Below are 18,615 nucleotides of genomic sequence, written 5' to 3'. Positions count from 1 at the left end.
CTGCCCTAGAGACCTTTCCGCCCAGATAGTATAGTTCCTAAACATCAGATATCAGATATGATAGAAGTACAAGTTGATCTGACATGCCAGACTTCTGTCTCTTTCCGTCAGTGTAAATGTCAAGACCCCTGCACCCCGTCAGTCACACGTCATGCAGCTGCGCGCGCATCCAAGCTTCCGATTTCTGCTGACATTGCAACATTCTGTTAGCACCACCCCTTGGTGCCACCCACTTGCGTCACCTATCAGTGACGTTTCTAGCACACACCTCTAGTTCACGCCTAGTTTACGCCTCTTGATGATGTATTGGTACCACGTGTATACTGTTATCTTGTCTTCTCTCAGCTGTTACGCCTCTCACATTGAAACTTATGATGTAAATCAAGTATATAAGCTATGTAATGTCAATAAACGAGAGCGCGCTCATCTATCCCTTCTGACACCCCTGTGGTGGTCAGAACATGATATCCTGATTCCTTTATGAGGAATAAAACCCTTAGAAACTCTAACACCACGGACTCTGTTTTCTTTCCTTCTAATTGAGTTATCATTGATTAAGTACTTACCTGCATAGAAATTAAGAGAGTAAATTAATTATTTACGTCAAAGTGAGCAAGGGACTCGCGTGTGAGCATACCCTGCCAACTTATGGTGAACAAAGCGATACAAAAGGGGGTGATGGACGGAGCGTTTGAGCAAATCAAAAACTCACCCCAAGTCAACTGATCTGGGTTTAATCCATCACCATTCTTTAGCTCACTCTGCCACCCCAGTTCAGACATATGCTGCGGGACTATCAGCTTCAGAATCTCTCCTGCTGCTACAGGCAGTCTTTTAAAAGGAAGAAGAGAGATAAAAGTGTACAATTTTTGTGAAGCAGAACCCCAGCACAAAGCTTCAAAGACCAAGGCCCTGAATCACATTTGGTGTCTGGAAATTGACTATAAGCAGCAGCTGAGACCCGAAAATTGGTCATCTGTCAAGCAGCCAAACAGGCCTTGTGAGGAGGAGAAGCTCTGCAAGACTTCTGCCTGTGACCAGGAATGGATTGCTAGACTCCCTGCTAGGTGAGGGGATATCACCCAGGGAAACCAAGACCACTTGTTCTGGAGCCTGGAGCACCAGCACCTGCCTGCTTGCCAGGACCAGTGTGCCTGTGAGAAAGAGGAGATCATTGGAGGGAGCGATTTTCGGTTGGAAGCACAGCATGTTTGACTCCCGATGCAAGGAGACAGCTGTTGCACCGGTCGGGGTGTTGCGTGTGCAAATTCCATTCAGTGATCCTCGTAAGTCAGGAGGTGGCTGCCATGAAAGTAGTGTGGGAGGAGAGAAGCTGTGCAGTACCTGCTGCAGTGACCTCACATGCCAGATCACTTTGGTACAGACTATCATGTTCTTAAGGCTGACGTCTTGACCAGTAATATTACGCCAGGAGGGGCTGCTAATATCCAAGTGGTTGCGAAGATCTGCCGTCACCTGAGAAATGTGAGCCGTGACCCATATCTCAGCAGAAAGCATTGAGGATTAAACCAGGACTGCCCTGCGAAACCGGGGAAGACGCTGTGTGTGCATCACTAGGGAACAATCTGGGAGCAGGAATCCACCCCCCACCCGCCCCCACCATCTCCGTGTGGGGAGCACAAGACATACTAGAGCCAGCAGCGCATGCCTAGGAGTGCTTGCACCCCTTAAATACGCCCCACCCAATCATAGAAAGTGTTCAGTAAAGTGTTTTTTTTTAAACAAAAGTGTCCGTTTTTGCACTGGGCTCTCCCATAAGCTCTTCATTCACATTTAGTCCTTTTGTGTCCTTCAGTCTGCAGAATACTCATCAACTGGTGCCAACTTGTATTCGTAACAAAAGTAACTTACCTCAGCTAAACAAGGTGCCAAGGAATGTGCAGGATTTCATTCATATATCTGTATTCACCTTCTCTCCATATTCCCCTCCCACCTCTGCACACTGCATGTTCTCTGCCCAGGGGCATCCGACATAGGCAGACTCAGAGCACTTCCTGGACCTCAGAGGAATATACACTCTGATTGGCTGTGGCAGCCAACTCCGTCACTTTCACAGCCCCACCTTCAATGGCCTCTTCCTCAAGAGCAGTGAAGTATTATTGGACCAGAACAACCAATGAACTTTAGCCACACCCCTCTGAGCAGTTTATATAAGCACAGGTCTGGATGGAAGAACACAAACCAAGGAAAGTGTGAGAGCAGGAAAAGCCAACCACAGGTGAGACAAGGCTCATCACATGGAAATTCATCAACAGCTGCCATGAAGCAGAGAATACAAGAGAACAAGAGACAATGCGAGTAAGACTAGAGTTCAGTGCCAGACGCACTCTGCTGACCGCATGAACAGGAGTGCAGTTGGGAAGGACATCGTTTGTTGGACATCATGGGTCATGGACCAGGGCTTCATTAAGTAGTTTTACAACCAATGACAGCAGTAATGCAGGCCCCTGTAGTGGCCGCAAAGCCAGGGTGCAGAAATGTCTTCAAGGGGCCCCTAACCCTACAGGGAGCCCCTATTCAGCCTAATGTCAATGTATATCTGTGAGACCTGGGCACCTCATCATATTCTGCAGGGGGCCCCATCCTTCTGCATTGCGACACTGGAACCTATGCAAGTTTGAGTAGTGCAGTTACAGGGTAATCAGCAGTATGTACCTATGCACACGTCTGCCTTATATATTAGTGTCCTACCATAATATTAAAGATTAAATATCCATCCGCACTTATGTCAGCTCCACTTTATGAACTACCAACATATCATCAAAGCAGCAGATGTGGAGATAGGAGTAGTAAACCTGCAAGTGCCTATGGATGCCTCTCTGGACTGTATGTTGGGTATTGTGAAGTGAATATATACAAAGGCTGATATTTGTGACCTTGATAGTTAAAACAACACTATATAATGTTAACCTAGCTGCAAATAAATGAATGTGAGTGCTTTAGTAGAGTCAAGTCTAGGACAACTAGGGAGGGGGTGAGGGACAGAATAGGGGAAGTGGGGCGAGAATACCAGGGCTGGAGTGGTGAGGTAGAAAGGAGTACCACCGGGTGAAATGAGAGGAGAAAGGTTAAGTAAAGGCAACCACAGGTGAGAGGAAAAAGGAAACACAGTCAAAGAAAGTAAAGGAAGATGAATGACGGTGAGATGTATAGGAAGGGAGACAGAGTCAGCGAGCGACAAAATATAATCCTTGTACGCAATTTCTAGGGGTGGGGCATGCTCCAGCACCCCAAAAATATACTCCTGACTATGATCCTCACTTGAGCAGAAGGTGGTAAAGTACGATTGAACAGATAAAAGATGGTACTTTTAAAAATATTTCAATACGGAACTGCTCAATGAATGATTTAAAAAGCAACTGACACAGATTTTTATGGAAGAACTGCTGTTTTTTAATTAAAACTGATAAAGGAAACAAAGGCAGAACTGGTTCTATTCTATTGAGATGTTCAGGTCAGTATCAAGACAATTTTCAAATCAGAAAGACTGACATGATAGGGTTAAAAGTTTATTTTTGAGCACTTCCTAATACTGGAGTGGAATATGGAGGGCAGGCTTCATTGAACAAGGCCCTGAAAAATGTGGGCTGCATCCTCACTCCCAGCAGTGTCCCTGACTGGGCAGAGAGCTGTATCCGGAGGGAGGGGGTGGGCACTGGGGGTGACATCAGGAAGCAATATTCCGCACTTACTGGCCAGTGCTCAGCAAAACGCTCAATTACAAAGGGGCAACACCGGTCCAGCATCGCACAGATCTGAAAAAATTCCTTTGCCGGTTTCCCCTTTGGTGGATGCTTGGAGTGCAGAGGCGGATACAGAAACTGCACTGCTGTTCTAATTAGACTTGTCACCAGTTTAAAAGGATGCAGAGAAACAGTCTGTGGGGGAGGGGTGATTGGGGCACTGGCTACAAGTGCGCTGACTGCACGCGGTGAGCTGCAGTGAGGGCCCGAATACATTTTCACCCACCGCTGCTGCTGAGAGCTGCTCTCACTCTTGTGTCACCGGCAGGACCCGCAGCGCCCCCGCATTCCCCCCTCCCTCGTTGACTCCTGAACTGAAGTAGGGCCGCAGGGTGGGGGGGAAGGAGGCCCCGGAGAAGGTGAAGAGCAGAGACCGGTCATCCACATTGTAGACCGAGAGCCTGCCCGCCTCATAGTCCAGGAAGAGACCCACAGCCATGGGGTGCGCACGGGGGGTCAGGAGGGTGGAGGGGGAGGTGAGAGCTTTGTATTCACCATCTCTGAGTATCACTGTCCAGAATCCATTCTTAGGTGCTAGTGCAAGCTCTCCCTTCCTGCTCACAGCCTCGTCACACACCCCCAGGTCCCAGCAGGTCTTGTCCCCCACCTCCACCTCCCAGTAATGCCTCCCGGAGCTCAGCCTCTCTCTCCCCAGGACAATGGGGTATTTAGTGAATCTCTGGGGTGTGTCGGGTAGATCCTGTGCTCGGTCTCCCAGCCTCACGCTCCTTCCGTCCTCGGACAGGATGAGCCAGGGATGAGCGGTGTCCGGATCCAGGGTCACCGCAGCTGCAGGAGAGAGAAGCAGAGGTCAGAGGTCACTCGTCCACAATAAACACATCAATCATACTCAGCCGGTGTCAGCAGCCGCAAGAGAGCTTCCTTCTATCCTGATGCCCCACCCTCGGCTGATGGCATCCCCGTTTCATCGCAGTAATCATAATGGTGCATAATAATCATCAGAAGACCCTTCATGTGCAGTGTTTGTATTGCAGTCTGTAAGTAGCAGGTTATTATAAATCATAGGTTGTTATAGTTTACAACTGAATCAAGAGGGGGAGGAAAGAGCAGCCCCTTGAGCTGAGGAGGTTTGTGAACAGGAGCACTGAGTTACTGGCTTTCACCAAATGTTTAAAAATGTAATCAGAAAACCGTCTGTCAAATATCACATGAACCCCTGAAGAGCTCTGTAGTCCTCATTTCATCCAAATATTTTTTTTTGCTGTCAGATGCCACTTTACGTGTGCATGTAAGGACAGCCCTCCCACTGACGTCATTAACTCCATATCTACCAACTTACATAGTGACACCATGTGTCACACGTTATCAGTATCTTACACACAGGCACACAGCCAAGAGCCTTCCATACACAGGAAGCACAAAAATGTGCTGATCACCTTTATTTGCCTATTAGGGAAGAAGTGTGTGAAAGCTCCAGGTAATACCTCTGGCATGTCCACCAGAGGATTCCCAGTGATAGAGCAGGTGGTGGCTCGGTCGTCAGGAAAACCATCTCTTGCCCTGTTAATGATGCAGGGAGTGTGAAAGGCTGTCCAACAGTGTTTGGTAGATGTCCCATTATCGCTCATCCAGACATAGTGACCATTATATTTTGCAGGAATGCGCCAAGGTACTTATACATTAAAAGATGTGGAGTTTACAATCCAAGTTGGAGAGGTAGCCAAGGCATGTTTGGAAAGGGAGCTTCGCTGAACGAGGTGATTCGAGTAAGAGACGCACAAGTATACATTTATTTGTAGGTTTAGTTTGAGATGATTAAGAGCCATCCGCAGCTTATTTTCTGAAATGCTCAAGAGAGTGAGAAGATCTTTAAATATAATTAATGGTATGATATGCAAGGCAATGTAAACAATGAAACCCTTTGTGAGAGAAACATGGACCAGAAAAGAGGCTCCCGCCTTATGTGCTGTGAGGCATTTATCCAAAAATAGCAGAAAACTCAAGACAGTACTATCTAGACATTTAGAATCTTTAATGTCCAAAAAAAGCCTTATGAATGACCATACCAAAGGCGCAGCTAAATCTAAGAGGACCAATATACACAAGCGACCATTGAAATATACGGAAAGCATCATCATCTTGATGCAGCAGGAGTTTCATTACTGTGATCGGGTCAGAAGTCAGAGGGTAACTCATCCAGCAGGTTCATTCCAAATAAGAAATAACTTTGTAGGGTGGCCATGCAACCTTCCCGGGCTTCAGTATCAATTGAAGTCACTACACTGGACACAATTATTTAGATACTCTGTGTCTACAGAATGATTTTACAATTGAGCTTCAGTCTGGAACGGTTCAGGGAGAGTCCAGATGTTTACTTACGTCTTTTACAAGTATCTCTCAAAAGGGATCAGCTGATGGTTTGAATTTGAGATGATGTTGGTTCTACCCCAACAATGCAAAAGGAGCGCAGTCAATCTCAGAATGGTCACATCCTTTGAGTAGAGAAAATTAATCTCAGTTTTATTGATTTCCATTAAATTTGTATGTCAGCCCGGCCAATGAGTTTAGTCCAAAAGGGCTTCATGAGGATAGGTATTTCCACAAGGCAAGCGTCTTCATGCTTCTTTTAACAGGACTGGTCGATAAACAATCACTATTTGATGATTTATGTATCTCACCCTCAGTGGGACCTTCACTATTTATGACTCTGATCCAAAACGTGGGAAATTCTTCTAAGCCTCAGTTGGCTGGGCTGACATGTATCTTTAATGGAAATCAATAAGATTGGACTTAGAAAAGAATACACAACTCCTTCATACAATGGTGGGTGTTATTGGTGATATTTGGAGAACATTCCATGAATAGGAACCCAATCACATTTCATGTTTAATTTAATTTTCTCTACTCAAAGTATATCAGCATTCTGAGATTGTCTGCGCTCATTTTGCATTATTGTTTTTTGATTTCGTCGGTTAGGGCTTCTAAGCAGTGCAGTCACGAAGAGTTAAGCGCAAGAGATTGCACTGTAGTATAAAAGAGAAAACTATACACAAGTGCGACCCTTAAAGGTCTACTGTGCATTTTCGTTGTTTATTCTAACATATTTTTCGCAGTGTAAACTCTGATGGGTGTTGTTTCCCTATCCTTTCAGTAGCACCAAGTGTTTTTCTTTCTTCAATCAGTAGACAGAGAAGAAACTATCCTTTTAGTCTTTTTTCTTAAAGAGGGGCTAAAACATTCTCTCAAAAGAGTGCAAAGTTAATGAATGTATATCTTCTTTTACAAAATTTGATTTAAAAAACTGTGCCATAAAGAACAGTCCATTACATTTTTTACACCATAATACAAGAACCTAAAAAGAATAACACAGCTATTAATTCATCATTCATACATATCATGACTAGTGGTGTAACCAATACATCATACACCTTGAGCGGGGTCACGTGAGATCACCAATACGATCTGTGAACAGGAATGCAAGTAACCTAAGACCGGTTTCGCCCTGATAAGATCTGAGCTGTTCTTTAGATGTGCCTTGCACCATAAGCAACACCATAGAATGAAACAAGATTTTTCAGCTTCATTTCGATATGTCTTTAAACCAGTCCGGATACTCAAGGTCTGCAGCCCGAAGCAAGCCCATACCTCTACATCTACGTACGTATCTACTACACCCCTAGCGACTGGCAGTGGCTGGATTAATTCAAGCATTCCATCCATCACCTTGTTGTTGTTGCAGATGAAGCTTTAAGTGTGATGGGTATGCCCAGACGTGGATTCCGCACTCACTGTGCAACTGGAATCAAGCTATACATGGCTGATGATCCCTTATCAGGACGAAACCGGTTCTAGGTTACTTGTATTCCACCTCAGGGAGGACCTGGCTTGGCACTTAGGGCTGTACTGTTCCCATTGGAGCAGGGTCAAGACTGATTTGCATATGGCTTGGTCCACAAGGAGGTAGCATGGTGGGTGAAAAACGATGGATTGGGATGCGGCCTGAGCGATTTCAAGTAGCTGAGATTAATTCAAGTATTCCATCCATCACCTTTTTGTTGTTGCAAAGAGAAGGAAGTGTCATGTCAGGAAAATGGAAATAGCATGTCATCATGCACGTCATCAGCTTCATGGAGTTAAGTATTACTTGTTTACCTACAGTGCAGGACCAGGAGGAGTTGTGATGACAGAAAGGCCTCCTTTCTTCTTATGTGCACGGTCCACACAGTGTATGCTTTAGCCTGAGATAAGGACAGTGAGAATGTGGGGGAGAACCACGTTATTGTGATGAAGATTGTGTGGGTGCATGGTACCCCAAAAATTCTACACCCTAAAAAATACCTCAGCAGTACGACCATGGGTTGGAGGATTGGGATGGTGTTAAACCTCAATTTCATGAAGCAATGTGTCCCAAGAGAAGGGACCAATCAGCATCTAAAAAAAACAGTCAATTAGGGGAGAACAGACTCAATAAGTGAGTTCAAGGGCAGAATGAAGAATTCAGAGGGTTTATTACAAACATGAAGAGGATAATTAAAATGTAGGTGCATGAGATCATTGCCACAAAGCCTATCAGGACAGAAAAGAAATGGGCAACCTCCCAAGTAGAACCCGAAAGATTCAGACTCACCCACAAATTTAAGGGTTTACATAGGAATCCTTCCCATAGGACTACATTGAATGTGCAGATGAGAAAAATAATACAATTTTAGCTAATCAAAACAGAAATATTAAGTGTCGTACGCTGGTAAGGCTGTGTGCACTAACCCAGTATTCCAAATCAGTTCAGCCTGCTCTGACCAACTGTCATCCAAAAATGTCAGAACAAACTAGTTACAAACTATTATGAATAATTACAAAGCCGCATGCAAGCCAAAGGATCTTGAGAAAGATAAAATACTGACCCCATGTGTTAGGACTGAAAAGTCCTCTGCATGGTAATGGACCTGTACCCCTGGCCTGAGTACTGTTGTCTGGATCCATAATGCTGAATTTTGTTGTCATAGGCAAACATGGATCATACGTGTGCACCATGACATAGACCTGTCTCAAGGACTGTGGTCTTGTTGAACCGGGAGGGGTGCCCAAAGCACTACATTCGTAGTGATGGAATGGTACTGCTTTCACCAGTAGTTAGCAGTACGGGCTTGGTGGTGGCAGCATACCCTCTAGTGATCAGTAGGAGTGAACAGGTTCTTATTACCCTGTGTCACTTGAGTGAGGCTTACAGCCTCACTCACCTCTTTTAAGGTTCCACTGGCCTACATTAGGTAGCTGTAGAAAGCTGCACAGCACATGCGTGGTGTCGCTGAGCTGGATATATGTGTACCTAGGAAGGGTACAGTACAAGTATAGAGCAGTGCAGTTAAGTGAATGCATGGTGAGTGTGTGTACTGGGTGAATGTATGCTGGAGAGGAATTTACATGAGATGTAGTGCTGTGCAGTGTGTGTGCAGTGAAAGCATGTGCTGGGTGTATGTGTGCTTGCGAGAAATAAAATACATGAAGGGTGAAGTGTAGTGCAGTGCATGCATGGAGAATGTGGGTCCTGTCAGTGTGTTTGTAACACACCATCGCACAACACAGAAAGGCTACAGTACTAAGCAGTGCACACAGAATGAAGGTGTGGGTTGAATGTGAGTGTGTCTGTGATGGCACAATGCATGAAGGTAACAGTACTTAACCCTTTCCATGCTCATGACGAGCTCAGCTCGTCATGATGCACGGTTGAGCTGTGCTGGTGACGAGCTGAGCTCGTCATGAAAGAATGGAAATAATCAAAAGTCAGCACAGGAGGGGAAAACACCTAGCAGCCAAGGTGTTAATAGTGTATATGATATGCGTATACACTGAGTGCAAGTGTGCCGGTAATTTTACATTACATGTAGGATCCTGGGTTTCATATTGGGAGGCTCTAGCCTGCCAGGTGTAGACATAAGGAGTAGAGGAATACCCCCAAATAGATTTGTTTATTGCTGCATTCTTGTGAGCTGGGTGGGGCAAACTGGGGAAGGAAGAGATACACTCCCTCCTATACATTTTAAAGGGTGCTATTTGACTCAGTGATAGATCACAAGTAAAGGGCCTGGACATATCTCAGGGAGGAAATGGGGCTGATAAGGGAACCATAAAGAGGAGGGCTAGGAGCCCAGGATTAACCTTTTGATGCACCTATCCCTGTGACTGACATCCAGGTGTGAACTCTAGGAACTCCCATGGCCTGTGTAGTGTGACTATCAGCTTCAGGGCCTCTCCTGTTGTTATAAGCAGCCTTTTAAGAGGAATAAGAGAGATAAAAGTGTACACGCCAAAAGAAGCATAAACGTCAGAGACCCAGACCCTAAATCGCAATTGGTGTCTGGAAATAGATTATAATGGGGATTTGAGACCCCAAAACCGGTCATCTGTCACGTAGCCAGATGGGCTGCAAGAGGAGGGGAAGCTCTGCAAGACTTTGTCTGTGACCAAGACTAGGGGGCCAAGGCCTGCTAGTCTCCCTAATGGGTGAGGGGACAAGACCGAGGGAAACCAATACTTGCAATACGGAGTGTTCGGATGTGGATTCTGACATCTGCAACAACATTAGCCCCTTTGGTTCTTGCGACTGAAATAGCATCTTTGGTTGGCCATGTGGAATTTAAAATTGTAAATGGTTGTTTCTTGTGCTATGTTATTACAGTGAACAAGGAACAACTACACAATGTCAATTTGTTCTTACACCATATTCCTGTCGCTCCAATTCCAGCCTTTGGATGGTTTCTTTACTTTATATTTGAAAAGCCCTGAGGAAGTCTAGTAGATAAAATATGTGTTGGCTGTTTGCTCAGACTGGACATAAAACAACCTGTTTGTTCATATTTCAATGATGATTTTCTAATCAATTGCACATATATTAAATACTTTCATAAGTTCTATGTATTTCTTATATTTGAGCTGCATCTAATATATCGGCACATTGTCCAACTCCATTCTTGCCATGTATTGAAGAAATAAAATGTCTTTGTTGTATTTAAAAATTGTGCTGTGTATGTATAATTAATGTGGAAGATTTGTAAGATGTATTGTAATAAGTCTGAATATCATTGCAATTTTATGTGGCATTGAATTTATATGGTGTGCTCCAGACAACAATATATGAAATTATAGAAATAAAGTACTTCCTATTATTATAAATATCATCATCCTTAAGTCCCTCACTAGCCCAAACTCCACCCCATCCAAACCCCAAGAACTCTTCACCACCTCAGCCGCTACCCATAATCGACCCTCCTCCCATCCATGAGCCCTAAAACCCTTCATTACCTAACAACACCTCACATACCTAAATACCACTCATCGGTGAACCCTAAAAATCCCTCATCACCCCAACACTCAATCAATCCCTGAACCCTATGCCCAAACTTCAAGTATTGCTGACCTCTAAAGCCCCTCATCACCCTAAGCATTCCAATCACTGAAACCCAAAATCCCACAGTAGTCATAAACTCCAACCTAATGAACATAATTTTGGATTTCCTAATTCGTTTTCCATGATTTAGTTTCCACCAATGCAGTTTCTCAGTTTTTGTTTTCCATTAGTTCCGCCACATCAGTAATTATGTATGGTAGGGCCGCCTAGTTGACGGTATGTATATCTCACATTACTCTGAGGGTTCATCGTCCTGTGTGATTCCACTGACAGGCAAATACTTTTGATATCGGCACTATAAATACTGCAATCCAGGATTGTTCCACTTTTGTATATTCAGGTTTATTTAAGGAGCACATGAAACAATCCTACAATTCCTGTTATTCCCTCTCTAGTTTTATAGAGACCACGAAGACAGCATTATGTAAAGGTCACACTGTCCCTGCTTGGGCCTTGATGCATTATTAAACAAGATGCGCTGAGGGCAAACAGGGATAGTACGCCGGTTACATATAATATGCTACCCCTAGGACACACACAAACTCGTGGCAGACTTAGGGTAGCACATTTGGACGGGCTGGGGGCTGCATCACACGTCAAAAATGCTACCAGGTCAGATGTCTAGAGAAAAATTATTGTCTCTGAATACTAACCCTATGATTTGTAATCATGCCATAGAAGTGGATAAATGGCTAGGACCTATTACGTGCGTGACGTGTAAACACACACTACAACCTCATGTCAAGGACACCCCTAAAATTGTTTATAACATCATCAAAGGGGGTCTAATTAATGCACGCTCTATGTGCAAAAATGCACTACACATATATGATTTGATCTCAGAGAACAACTTGGATTGCCTCATGGTAACAGAAACATGGCTGAGAGAATGGTCCAACCCAGATATTATCTGTGCACTACCTTCCGGCTATAGGATACAAAGACTTGATAGACCCTTACAGAGAGGAGGGGGGATTGCTGTTATACATCGTGAGACCCTCACATGTAGTATCTCTGAACTTCCTGACAGTAACCCCTTCGATGCTCATGATGGAACGGTTCCGTCATGAGGCACAGTGGAGCTGTGCTGATGACGGAACCGTTCCGTCATGACCACACCCAAATCATTATACTCTAGCACCGGAGGGGAATATGCCTAGCAGCGATGAGGTTAAAGGAGCCGAAAGCATCGCATTTTACCTACAGGCCCATGACTCCTTTACGTTCTCGGGAGCATTGATCTATCGCCCACCAGGCCAAATGAAACATTTCTTAGATAGTATGGGGGAAGTAATCACCACACTAACGCTCAAAGCAGCAAACTTTACATTACTGGGAGATATAAATCTTCACCTCGACAACATGACTGACTCAATTGTACAATGTTTTAAAGACATTATGCAGGTGCTAGGGCTCACCATTCTTACAAAGGACCCCACACATATAGCAGGCCATATACTAGACTGTGTATGTTCCAATCTTAATACCATCAAAGTATCCACTCCCTTGCCTCAGACTTGGACCGACCATAACTTTATACCATTTCATCTCATAATGGAAGAAACTAACAAGGTAAAACCTAATGGGCCCAGAATGAATAAACTAAATCCCTGTTGGACAAAAATTATCGAGCACCCGGACCTACCAAAGTGGGTCAAAGAGAATAACAGTGGCGGCTGGTCCATAGGGGCGCCGGGGCGGTGCCCCAATAGGCAGAATCAGCAACAGAATCACGGGCAGCAAGAAATGTAAGCAGACGCAATTCGTCTATTTACATTTCTGGCCTGTGCTTCACAACAGTGCGTGCGCACCGCGCAGGCATGCAGGCGACGGCGAGAGCAGCAGGAGTCCAGCAGACTCCGACTGTGCCAGTGTGAGCTGAGGGCGGTTTAATTTCTGCTCGGCCACTCCTTTGACATTACACTAGGTATGCTGTGCATGCCTAGTGTAATGCAGGAGTTTAAAGATAGGATCCTGTCGGGCGGTGACGTACTTTCGCCCGATGCCCTGTCAAATGGCAGGATCTAGCCATGTAGCCACCCTCAGTCACATCCAGTCTTTTGATTTGCTAACGTGACGTCACGGTGAGAGGAGGACTCGGACTAGAAGACGTGATGCAACGCGGTACCGGCGGTAAGTTTAAAGTTATACTTTTTTTTTTTTTATACCCTTCTCTGTTACATAATGGTTCTTTCTTTTGGGGTCAGACGAAGTTTGGTTCACGGGGCTCCGAGCCTCCAAAGAGTCTTCTGGTTTCAAAGTCTGCCCCCCTGTGACAGGTTAGGGACGGGTGCAATGGGGGTGAAGATTATCGGGAAGTATGAAGCCACAATTCCTTGATTTTATACAGCGCTACTCTGCCATTGTTTGGGCCTCGAGGCGATGCATGCTGTCTGAAGGCAGGGTGCGTTTCTGCTAAAGATAAGAACTAGTGCAGGTACCGCCAAGCAAAAGGAAGGAGTAAGAGCTCTTTGGGAGTAGAAGGGGAGTAGGTAGGTAATGCCTATGAAGAAGATGGGGGGGAACGATAGGGGAGACATGGCTGGACATACCGAGAAAGAGAGAGAGAGAGAGCTGGGAAAAGATTAAGATATGGCAGCGGAGAAGCATGAGGCTGACGGGGCGAGCAGGAGAAAGAAGTGTAGATACAAGGTGGGGGGGGCGAGGGGGCAGATAAAGGGCACCGGAATACGGGAAGAGACACAGAAACTCAGAGAATTAGAAAAGGGAGGGAAATGGGGCAGGAGATGAGCATCAAGAAAGTAGCTGACAAGGGGGCACATTGTGGTGGAAGAGGGAATTAAACGGACAGAGATGGGTGAGACAAAGGGAGACATGAGTAGAAGAGGTGGGGATAAAGGAAAGACATGTGAAGGAGAAAAGCAAAAGGAGGAGAGAGATGGGAAGAGATGAAGAGAGGCAGGCAAGGGGTGGATAAAAGAGGGGAGAGGAGGCATAGGGCAGTGACGAGGAGGACATTCATGTAAAGGGACACAGAATGAAGAGCTACATGTTGGGGCGTTGAAAGGGGAGAGTGAAAACATAGGAACAAATGCAAACATTGCCGAGCAGTGAAAACTAGGAAAAGGAGAGATGTCGCTTGCATCTGGGTCTCTGATACACAATACATTTTAAAGAAGAAAGATAAGACGGAGATACAGGAAACGAATGAATGATACGAGGAGACAGGCAAGAAAGTAGAGATCAGGCACAGATACGGGACAGGAGAAGAGAAAACAGGCAAGGTGAGGCGATGGCTAAGAAGCACATAAAGAAACAGAAAGGATTTAGGGGAGAGAACAAAGAGGGGCAGATGTTACGAGCAGAGTGAAAGCATGTACAGAAGGAAGAAATATGGAAGATAAAGAACACCAAGATAGGGACACAGATGGAGGGTGATATGGAGGGGACTAAATATGCATATTTTCTCTATTAGGGGAAGAATAAGCTCAGCTCATTTTATTTTCAATAAATAAAGTTATTGTTGTATGTGCAGGTTATTTGCCAAGTATCAGGATTTATTTCGGCCCCATCAATTCCATACTTCATTTTTACAGTAAATATTTGACTGGGCAAAGTAACAGTGAATGTTGAACTTGGTGATCCAGAGCCTGTATCAAGAACATGTTCTAACTAAATTTAGGCTCAGAACTGCCCAGGCACTGGTTTCTGCTCAAATTATGCTATTTGCAGTACCTACTAGGAAACACTGAGCAAGGGCTGCTTCTTCAGGTTTCTAAGATGCACTGTTTGCAGCTCATATACTAACTTGTGGATTTTCTGTGTCAATGTATGTGTTGCATCTTCAAAGTACGTAGGTGTGGAGTTAAGATTAGTAACTTTTACCTCTCTGTGCATCTACATAACCACATGCACTTTACTAGTCATAGTCAAAAAGGAGGTGAGCATTGGTCTAGATAAATTTGCTTGAAAATGCACTATTTGCCCACTAATTTTTCAAAATTTTCTCGGGGGGACAATCCCCCCCGAACCCGCCTTAAGACGCTCAATCCACGCGGTGTGCTCAACCACCAATTTTACGCCCTACCACTTTCAAATGTCACCAGCCGCCACTGGAGAATAAACCAATGATAACTGGTAATGTGATTAGTGACAACCTTAATTACGAAAAATGGATAAGATCCATAGGGGAGAAAATGACCTCTGGAGGAGCCAAAAAATCTAAACCCAAACAAGGGAAAATTTCAGCCCCATGGTACACCAATGAATTAAAAGACCTATTATGTACAGTACGCAAAATGGAACGTAAATGGCGTAAGCATTACAACAAGGATGACCAGGACAGTTTTAAAGCAGCTAGACGAAACTATCATGCACAAATCAAACGCACTAAGATAAACTATTTTACAAATAAGATAGAAGCATCTCAGAATAATCACAAGGAGATATTTCGTGTGGTTAAGAGCTTTCGAGAACCAAAGTTTCTGTCTCAGGAAATACCTCCATCACAAACTTTCTGCAATGAGATTGCAGATTATTTTGAACAAAAAATTGTTAACATTACGAGAAATTTCCCAGACATCCTCTCAAATAATGAAAAAATAATCCCAGAAAATAATCCCGAGACAACCAGATGGCATACTTTTACCACTGTTGATCTGACCGACACCACACAGACAATGTCAAAAATTAAATCTGGCTCGCCACTTGACCCATGTCCCCCAATACTGGTCCATGCAATTAAAGATGAGGTGAATCCCATGATCAACGCCATTGTTAACGCATCTCTCCAATCTGGTGAAATTCCCAATAATTGGAAGACGGCAATTGTAAAACCATTGCAGAAAAAGCACCTACTTGATCCATCTGTTCTAACCAATCTAAGACCCATATCACAACTCCCTGTTCTGTGCAAATGTGCGGAAACCCTGGTAAACAAGCAACTCTCAACATTCTTAGAGGAAAATAACATCTTACATCCAAACCAGGCAGGTTTTAGAGCTAACCGCTCTACTGAATCAGCACTTTTGTCAACAAGTGAAATCATAAGAGCAGCACTAGATCAGGGGAAAAAGGCAGTCCTAATTCTCCTTAATTTATCTGCAGCTTTCGACACGGTGTCCCATGCCATTCTATTACATCGCTTGGTTGAAGCTGGCATAGGGGGCACCGTGTTGAATTGGTTCAAAAGCTTTCTACTACACAGAAAACAGATAATCAGATTGGGCCAATTCTACTCAGAGGAGAAGGAGATCAGTTCAGGGGTGCCTCAGGGCTCCAGTCTGAGCCCTACCCTTTTCAATCTGTACATGGCACCCCTGACCAATCTAATTGCCTCTCATAATGTAAGCACAGTCGCATACGCAGACGACACCCAACTGGTCCTAGTTCTGGACGAGGATACAGATAGGGCCGAACAGGTCCTGATAGAGTGTCTGACTGCGACCTTCAAATGGATGCATAACAACCATCTTAAATGCAACTCTGCTAAAACAGAGATCCTTCCTTTCGGAAAAAACAATATCTTCTCTCCACACACCTGTTGGCCTTCGGATGCGGAAGCTCCCCCAAACACCATCAGTGCAACACGAAACCTAGGAATAAAATTTGACGACATGCTATCCTTTAAACAACAAACTAAGGAAGTTGCCGCCGTCTGCTTTAACATCATCGAAGGCCTTCGCAAATTCTTTGACTACCTGCCCTTGCCTGCCCGTCGCACAGTAGCAATTGCTCTCATTACATCGAGAATTGACTACTGCAACAGTCTGTATGCAGGGGTGTCAAAATCTACCCTGCATAAATTGCAGAAGGTTCAAAATGCGGCGGCCCGGCTGGTTTTGAGATGGCCTAGAAGGTCATCAGCATCAGCCGCCTTGGACTTGTTGCACTGGCTCCCCATCCAGAAACGTATTTTATACAAGATCCTCCTGATTACTTTCGGAGGCTTCCATAAGCGCGGCCCAAAATATCTGTCTAATAAATTTCACAGATACCATCCGAACAGAGAACTCAGGTCAGCTACGGCCAACCTAATGTCCATTCCTAAGTTCAGATTGGCCACCAAAGGAGGAAAATCACTGGCAGTCTTAGGCGCTAAAGCCTGGAATATACTTCTGGCTCACCTCAGAGCATCTTCATCAGAAAAAATCTTTAAAAAATCACTAAAAACCTGGATCTATGGACTGTCCGAATCAAGGTGCAAAACCCTTGTTTAAATAACATCTTAAAGCTCAGTTAATAACTTTCCGACAATCTATTAGTAATGAAGTCACAGCGCCAAGATGCTCCATGGAGTGTGCGTGCGCTATATAAAAACACACAAACATCAAACATCAAACATTTGTGAAACGTGGACCGGCTATATGATTCACTTTGTGGGTGGCATGCGGTCTATTTATTTTTATTTTATTTTTAAACTTTTATATAGCGCAAAACCAGACCCTTGCAGGTATCAGAGCGCTTTACAGGGTAGGTGATATTGTTACTTTCATACAAAGAAAATACCATAGGGTTCAATGCTGGTCCTTGATGTTAAAAAACCTACTATCATAGATAGATACATGAGTATTAGGTGCATAACAAGCAAAATATAGTTACAGTATCCAGAAGACCTGACTGGCCAAAATAGATTAAAAGGATCTGTGAAGAAGAAATGTTATGTAGCAATATAACCGTAGTCCATGCTCAAGTGAATTTAGCCATGAGAAGCAATTTCACTTCTTTTTTGAAAGATGACATATAAGGATTAAGTCTGGTTTCTGGGGGTAGCACATTCCATATTCTGGGTGCCATCCCTGAAAAGGTTAGGGTATATGTTTTCCTCTTGTTGAATTTTCAGTGGAAGGGTTTTAGCACTTCTTGAGGCTCTAACCCAACATGAGGGCGCTAATTTCTGTACCAAATAGCTAGGTGCCTTATGGTGAATGGCTTTATGCGTCATACATGCTATTTGCAGATGTATTCTAGCTTCAAAACGTAGCCAATTAAGAGATTTTAGGTCAGGAGATATGTGTGAGCTTCTTTTGGAGCCTGTGATAAGTCTTGCTGCTTGATCCTTGGAGACGATGCAAGGAATATTTCTTTTACTTTTATTTCGAAAACCACTGACAAAGATGTATGTGTTTGTATCTTTTATGGTATATCAACCGAAATAAAGATTTTATGATGAAAGTCTTGCTGTAGCGTTGAGTGAGGCTCTTAGAGGGGCCATTGCAGCTCTGGGCCTACATTTCAAAGGCGGGCCAGAGGTCTCTTTTCTGGCTGTTGCAGTTAGTGATTGCACACACCTACAGGGGGATGTCTGGAGGGGTTCATGAGAAGCCTCTACCACATGTATTGTTAGTTTTCGGAGGGGGGTGGGCGCACTGACTGCGTGCCACAAAGAGGTGGTGCACAGTCAGTTCACCTTCTAACGACCTCTATTCAAGCATTCATAATCTGGTGCATAGATAGAGGAAACGTATTTCCTTCATTTGCATGGGGCCACACCCCCATGCAAATATAGGCATGGCACATAGGATA

General features: G+C 44.4%; 1 protein-coding gene across 1 annotated transcript in view; it reads right to left on the bottom strand.

Annotated features, from left to right (window-relative positions):
- Positions 1-3,390: 3,390 nt before the first annotated feature.
- The window catches only part of LOC147717703 (E3 ubiquitin-protein ligase TRIM39-like), a 113,807-nt gene continuing 98,582 nt past the window's right edge, over positions 3,391-18,615 (bottom strand). The window contains exon 10 of the mRNA XM_086924490.1: positions 3,391-4,553. Coding sequence (XP_086780616.1) covers positions 4,012-4,553 — 542 coding nt within the window. The 3' untranslated portion in view covers positions 3,391-4,011. The remainder of the gene's footprint in view (positions 4,554-18,615) is intronic.

The sequence above is a fragment of the Lissotriton vulgaris genome, chromosome 5, assembly GCF_964263255.1.
Source record: "Lissotriton vulgaris chromosome 5, aLisVul1.2, whole genome shotgun sequence".
NCBI lineage: Eukaryota > Metazoa > Chordata > Amphibia > Caudata > Salamandridae > Lissotriton > Lissotriton vulgaris.
This window is presented reverse-complemented; position numbering and strand designations above follow the sequence as displayed.